At 39.1% G+C, this 7,850-nt stretch overlaps 1 protein-coding gene across 4 annotated transcripts in view; it reads right to left on the minus strand.

Annotated features, from left to right (window-relative positions):
- larp1b (La ribonucleoprotein 1B) overlaps window positions 1–2,396 on the minus strand; it is a 35,760-nt gene extending 33,364 nt beyond the window's left edge. For all 4 annotated transcript variants that reach the window (XM_069661923.1, XM_069661921.1, XM_069661920.1 and 1 more), the window contains exon 1: window positions 1,628–2,396. In XM_069661923.1, coding sequence (XP_069518024.1) covers window positions 1,628–2,003 — 376 coding nt within the window. In that variant the 5' untranslated portion in view covers window positions 2,004–2,396. The remainder of the gene's footprint in view (window positions 1–1,627) is intronic.
- Between the last annotated feature and the right edge of the window lie 5,454 nt (window positions 2,397–7,850).

Here is a 7,850-nt window from a genome sequence, read left to right on the forward strand (position 1 = left end):
TAAAACCTCCCTGCTCAATAAACAATCACATTTTTCAAACTCCACACTCATACTTTTTAACACAGGCTATCTGTTATAAATATTAAGTCTGGATTTCAAACCAAGATGACTGATGGCATCACCAGGGTTATCATGGCTCCCTTCAGAAACACACAAGCTGTTTAAAGTCCAGCTGAAACGGCATTTCGAGAGTATCTAGCTTCCGTATCGTGACGTATTTCCGAGTGAAACAGGACGTGCAGGCGGGACATATCATTAGAGGGATTCGATTTGATCGTTGAGAAGTGGGCGTAGACAGACGTTCTCCACAGCGCAGTAGCTAGCTAACTGACCGAGCGTTCTTGGTGCTCTGCGGCTAAATGTTGCAGATTGATTGGTTGAAGTTGTTTGGTGCTAACTTACGTGAGCACGCGTGAAATTTAGTTTTACCGGAAGAAAAAATGATCGGATTTTGATATAAGAATACGAAGAAATTGATTTTCTGTTGTTTTTTTTGGCCTATATTGTCAAATAGATGCACAATATTACCGAGGATGTGATCTAAAAGGATTAACATGACATTTTTCATTTCACATCGACTTTAAACAACTGTTTTTGAAGTCTCCTTATGACAAGTTAACAGAGGGAATGTGTAAAGTTAGTGAAGTAGCCCTTTAACTTATCAAAATAAAATAATATATAAGCAGACGATTTTACTATTTTCTGTAAGTGTACAAAGATTAACAAACAATAAGTCAATTAAGAAGTAATATTATTGATTTTTTATTATGTATTATAGCTAGCTGAACTGTTTTGATGGTATGCTTACTTTAATCTGTTATGTAAAGCACATGAGCTGAATATCATGTATCAAAGGAGCTAAATAAATTAGTTTTAATAAAATAAATTGCACTTCTGGTGGACTTTTTTTTCCATTTCTAATAGTTTATGATAAACTGATGCACCACACAAATAACAATTAGATTCACCCACAGTAAAAATCATTACTTTACAACTACTGTTCCACCTGTCCAGCCACCTTGTTCACATACTTTCACTAGTGACAGTAGTGAGCAGGCTGGTGGGAGGAACTGCAGGCAGCCAGGCCATTGGACATGCAAAACGTGTCTTTACAGCAGCAGCTAGCCTGGTTGTCTTATTAGCTTTTTACACAGAGATAGCAGAGCCAATCCTCTGATTTAGGCTCAGATTGTGATTCCCCTGTGCTTTTATTCAGGAACATTACCCCTTGCACTGTGTCACTGTCACTTTAAAGAAGGGAAATGCAGTCCTGTACCTAGCTTGTAGTAGCTAAGGTACAGGGAAAGAAGTAGCAGTTGTCAGCAATCAACACGTGGTGCTCGGGAGCAATCCGAGCACAGAGGGGGATGGGGCAAATATGCCACCATCAACAACTCTTGACTGCGCTGACATTCAAGTTTATGCACTTCATTCAACTCTTTAAAACCCCAAATGAGGTATGACAGACACGTGCAGTGCAGATTAAAGTGGTTAACCCTGCAGTGAAGCTGTCAAAATGCTGCAACAACGTGCTCACACACTGCTGGGGGAGCAGTGTCCTGAACTTTATTGTACACTTCAGCCGTGACAATCTGCTTTCACGAGTAGAAATTTAAAACCATCTTACCTTTCTCGTGTGTGCTGGAGTTCATATTGTTGATCGGCACCCTGCCCGTGGTCCTCTTAGTCCACGGGTTGACTTTCGGCGGAGGAGCTTCTACAACTTTCCTCTTCACCGTCTCAACAGCCGAGTCAGCGCTGCTGCTTTGGTCATTTTCTTTATCGTTTTCTTTGCATTTCTTGTGCACGTCTGACGGACTCTTTGCTACCTCAGTGTTGTGGCTATCTGCTAGCTGCTTTTCCAAACCTTTCTGCCCCTTTTCTGCCTGCTCTTTCTGCAGTTGAGCCCCCTCGGACTTGTTTTGACTCTTCTCCGCCGCTCCGCCGGAGCTGGCCGCTGTCAAACCTGAGTCGACCTGACTGCGCTCAACCTCTGTGGACATCCTGCTAGTTTCCTAACAGCGCACAGTGTTAAATCCAGTGTGAATTTTTGGTCCTTGCTCTCTTATCCCAGAGAAAATTCGCGAAAAGCTCAGGGGATGACCACATCCACAACTTGAGGTAAACAACTTTTGGGCTGGACCTCGCTAGCCAGCTAGCCAAGTAGCTATTGAAGCTAACTGTTAGCTAGCTAGCGACCATGCAGAAGTCAGCGAGCCCGAGCTAAATGTTGTTGTTTTCCTCCCTGAACGACCGTTTCATATCAACAAGTAGTTACCTCTGAGTCTGTAGGCTGCCACCATGTAAATACGACGCGCTGAATTAGTTCGCCTGCGAGTTTCTGTAACTTTTTTTAGAAAACTACTACAGCGACCTCCTCTCAGTGTCTCGCTGGTTTCAACTCCACGCTACCAGCTAGGAGCTCGTGCAGCCAGCTGCTCCCTGCCTGTAAACAGTGTCTCTGCTGCCCCCGGCGGCCACACGCCGGAACTGCACCACACATATTCAACCGAGGGCAATATGGAATTAAGAGTGGTGGAAAAGTAAATATACTTTGGTATATTTTCTCAAGTACTTTCTCTTACTTACGCTTACTACAATGCCTTTGTCTGCCTTAGTTACTTTTAGATTACAATATTTTACCTTAAGCATCTGCAAACATCTACAGAGGTAAAACATCTATTTAGGTATCTCTTCTACGGAAGCAAAGCATACATTACATAAAATACTTTTGTAGGGTGGTGGAGTATTACAATCCTTTACTGATACTAAAAGTTAAAAAAATCAAATTATAAGAATAATTTGTCACCTTAAAATAAGTTTTTGCAACAAAATGCTATTTTTAATCAAAAGTAAAAGTAGGTGAAGCTGATTTGAATGTGTTTATATACTTTTGGTTCTTTTATCTGTAAAAATAGATATTATATATATATATCTCGAATATTTTAGTCCAGTTGAGTAAAGGTATAATATAATAAATACTCAAGTAAAGATAAATTGATAAAATGAAATCTATTTCATTGCTAGGTAAGCATTAGTACAGCATCAGGCGGTGATTAAATTAGTTGTAATGGTGGATTATCCTTCAATATTGAGCAAAGTAAAAAGTAGGCGAGTCAGACAGTTAATTTCACTTAGCAGTCTACCTAAACAGCTACATTTAACATGACCAAATATGACCATTTGCTTATGTGACCAAAGACTATTCAAATCACAGGCTCATCACGGCGCTGTTAACGCTCTGTGTACACAGATACACAGGGCAATACTGCATTTACACAACAACCTTTAAAGACACGAGAGCTAAGAAACGTGTATTTTGCTTTGTTGACATATCTAGCTCAATCTTGATTCATAGACTGAAACAATTTTATTGAAAGAGAGACCTCACTATTGTACAAACTACAGTATATTGTCCACTGTTTAAATTAAAAACACAGCATTATATTTGCTTGTTGAACATGCAATCTGTGGCCTGTTAACAGTTTTTAAATAATATCAATAAACAGATCATTATAAACATGTCTGATTGATTAATTAATCCCCAAATTGTCTTAAGACAAGCAATGTTCATGTTTTTAGCTCCAGAGGGAATCAAACCCCCGACCCAGCCACCGTTAGTGCCTCTTCCTGTTGGACTACAGATGATTAAACACAGAGAGCAGAGACATCAGCGTCAACATGGAGAAATGATCCAGCGTCGGTGCAGACGACCCCGCTCGGGGTCTGGTGAAGATGTACGGATGCTCCTGCAGAAATGTAAGAAAAACATAGTGATGGGAATTTTCATTTTCTACAAACACAAACATGTAAATCGTCAAAACGTCGGCCGTGTTGTACCTTTGGTGGGCAGATGAGTTTCACTGGATCTGAAAATGTCTTTATTTTGTCTTTCCCTCCCACAGGCTGGAACTGAGGAAACGTTGAAGGTCAGTATCAACAAGACTTTTCTGTATCGTGAATTAAATGTTTTGTGAAGTTTCTTACAACTATTAAAAGAAATATTAATAGATAAGTCTTCATAGTTGAGCAGCAGCCATTAATCAATTCATTTTTAACTTTTAAACTGAGCCCCAACTATTTTGACGATCAATTAACAGGTTTGATAATTAGAGATATATATAGTTAAGATTCTCTTATTCCAGGTTCTTAAAGTGGTAATCTCCAAGATCTCAGTTTTGTTCTCTTTGGCGGCACCTATGGTGATAAACTGTAATTACGGGAGAACACTTCCCAGATATCCAGACAGTGCTGCATGTGTGACGTCCACGGTTGGCTCCGGTTGTAACTCTTGATTTTCCTCGCTGACGGTCGCTTTCCTTTTCAGACTGTTTGCTTCATCTGAGCGTCGAAATTTGTTTCTTTTTCTTTGGATTTTCACTTCTTGTTGAAGTTGTATCTGTAGTCATCCATCTTTTCTTTGTTTGTTCAGCCATAGTAGATTACTGTTTACTCGCAACACTTGCAGAGAGCGGAAAAGCAGCCGCTTAGCTCCGCCTACCCTCTCTGGCAGACCAACCACTGCTGGGTGATGGAAAACGCGTCACTAACTGGGCGCTGCTTGTGATACAGACACTCAGTCTGTAATACCATAATAAAGGCTCACTAATCAGTGGGCCATAGGTTCAATCACCATTGTGTTTCCGCATTCGGCGAAAGATAGAGACTAAACAGACATTTATTTAAATGAAAATCTTCAAGATTACTTTAAATTCAAATATTTTTCTTTTTTTTTGCCCCTCTTTAGACAATAAACTGAATATCTTTGGGTTATGGACATAACAAAACATTTAGGATGTCTTTTTGGGCTTTGGGAAACACTGATCAACATTTTCCAGAATTTTCTGACATTGTATAGACCACAGCAACTAATCTAAATGGCCGGTTCATGTCCTGCTACGGACCAAGCATGGAAATTGGAGCTGGTAGCTGAAGAGGTGAGAGTTAATTTCCTGTCCATGAGCAAGGCACCGAATCCCCAACTGCTCAGGGTGCATGTCCATATGCAGCCCCCTCACTCTGACACCTCTCCATTAACGCATGTCCAGATGTGTGTATTTCAGGCCTACGTCTGTGTAGCATGTTTGTAATAACATTCATAGTCATAAAGTATACCTTCTTCTTCTTCTAATTGAATAATGGATATAATAATATATGGGCAGAGACACTAACCTTATTTAAACCAAAGGTCCAAAATCATAAATAGTATCATAACGTGAAAATAAGCTAAAGAACTTCACCATGTTGTTCCACAGTCCCTTCGCCAGCTCCTCGTGTCCTTTAACCGTGAAGTGAAAACAATCTGCTGTGAAGTAGCTCAAGTCAACCGTCCCGTCCTGAAGTGACAGTAAATATTAGACCGAATCCAAATTCCAAAAAATGGAAAATATAAACGTTTAATTGTGTGTCTGCGTGGGGAAACTTACAGGAAGTCTTGGTGGTTCTGCCTTCTCTAAATAAGGCTGCAGAACGACAGCAAAGTCCTTTTTGAAGAAGCGATCGCCGTGCAGAAGCTTCTCTAATCTTCTCTGTTAAAGACAAACATATAAATCATGATAAAAAGGAAACATGTCAAGACTTTTACTGTCAATAGCATGACATCACCATTATGTATGTGTGAGTTGAACAGTGAGATTTCTGGATCCTAAAACGCTCTCGGCAGCAGCAGACTTTCTGACATGTTGCAGTCGGTGAAGCACAGGTGCAGAAAAGAGGAATAAATATGTCAATTTAGCTGCTTCAATGATTTTCAAAACTCTCCTTAGATTTGCATTTGTTTTTTCTTTCCTCTGTGCGGTGTATGATTAGTATGTATGTTAAGTATGGAAGTTTAAGGGTGAAACAGTCTCTAAAGAAGGTAGTTTAAGATGGATGAGAGGGCCTGACTTTGGTTCTGCATGAGATGAAATTCATTGGTGACTTTACATTTTTATTCTTATCCTAAACTTTACCAAACTATAACAGTTTAACAACATTTGGTTAAAGTTGTAAAACATTTATAATCGGCCACGAAGTAGTTTTATTGCTGACTGTCAAAAATGGTGTAAAATAAAAAAAACCAAACATCTAGTCGTTTAGGATGCAGGTAGACATGGAAATGCTCGTGCAGACGCGTCATTTTGAGAAGTTAATGGCATTATAGAATAAGCAGGGGGTTTGAGGGCAGTCTAATTACGGTAGCTTGTTTAATCCTGTTTGTTAAACACACACAAACACACACACACTCACAGACACAAACACACACACACCTGGAATTCATAGTTAATCTCCACCAGCTCCTTCAGCTCAGCTGAGTTTTCTCCAGGTTGAGCGAGACACGAGCAGAAACTCCTGTGAGCAGATGATCAGATTATTACACTATTGGATTATGAGGTTATCAAATTAACAGATTATTAGATCAGTTCGGCAGATGAAACAGACGAAATATGAAACACTGTTTAGTCACTGCGCTACTTCCTGATATTTGACTTTAATTCTGAACAAATAAAGGTGAATGAAAACGTGTTTTTCAAAGAGTTTTTTTATGGCCCCTTTTTGATGAATATATAAATTTCATGTATAAACTTTTGGAAAATGGTGTTCTATATCTGCGTTTTGTACCCTCTGATCTGACAGCAGTTTAATTATAAAGCATCTTCTGCCAGTTATTATCGTAAAAGACATTTTGAGGTAAAAGTTGAATTATGCGGTTTGGTTTAGATGAACAGGTAAAACAGAAAACCATGTCAGGTCACTTTTGGAGCTGACAGCCCAGAGTCGGTCTCTGAACTTCTCGGAGAGGCTTCATGTAAAGAATCTGCACCACGTTCACGATCGTCCTGGGGATCTGAAACAAAAGATAGCAATAATTAAATGAAATTATATTTTCAATACTTAAGAGTGTAGGTTAAAATGTAAAATGAATATCCTCTCAAATTCATCATAGTTTGAGTATGAATGTAGGAGAGGAGGACAAACTGTTCCCAAGAAAGTAGAGCGTGTAAGCATGAAGAAACTGTTCATTCATTCAGACAAAGTCACAGTAAATAAAAGGCCCAATAATACATTCATATGAGGTAACAGAGTTCACAGACAGTTCCTGTGTGTTTCTATCAATGAATCTGGCTGTATGAATAGTTCCCAGTTGTGTAAGTTAAACCCTCCCTGTGTGTTCTATTTTTAGCCACATTAGTGCCAACCCTGCAGGTACGGTCGTGATGCTGGCCGACCTGTTGGTGCATACTGAAATATCTCCGCCTGGTACTTAGAGGCTAGAGCCCTAACCAAGTGTTTCTCAGACGGGGGCACTGGTACCCCTCGGCGTACTTTGGAGAACTGCAGGGGTATTAATTGAAACCTATAAGTCATGTATAATTCTATCTAAGCTTAAACTATAGTATGTTCAGTGAGAAATGTAGACCAGATAATCCACATTTTGTATTGCATCTTCTAGTTTTAAAACAGTTGTTAACTGTTGTACACTGTCAGCTTCACAACACACAAAATCATGTTCGAGGTGGGTACAAAATTATTATATATATATGTGTATATATATATACATACTGTATACATTATATAATATATGATAACATTAAAAAAACAGGGAACAGGGAAAGTATAGGTAGGTAGGTGTAGGTCAAATCTCATATCTAGCAGAGTTTGAACACCTGTATTCAAAGAAGTGAAAAACAAGGCAAAAACAGAGCTAACAAATACTAAAGAATAGTTACATTTTAATACATTATAGTGCTTGTTTTTGACCCTAAACTGTATTTTTTTTTACCTCTTTAAACAAGCTTCTCCCCCTAACACAAATGTAACTTGGGTTACTTACTTAAACATTCTTTAAGGGGGTACATTATTTAGAAAAA

Source organism: Semicossyphus pulcher, unplaced genomic scaffold (assembly GCF_022749685.1).
Source record: "Semicossyphus pulcher isolate SPU_LCO1_2020_fin unplaced genomic scaffold, fSemPul1.0.p SCAF_14, whole genome shotgun sequence".
Classification (NCBI taxonomy): domain Eukaryota; kingdom Metazoa; phylum Chordata; class Actinopteri; order Labriformes; family Labridae; genus Semicossyphus; species Semicossyphus pulcher.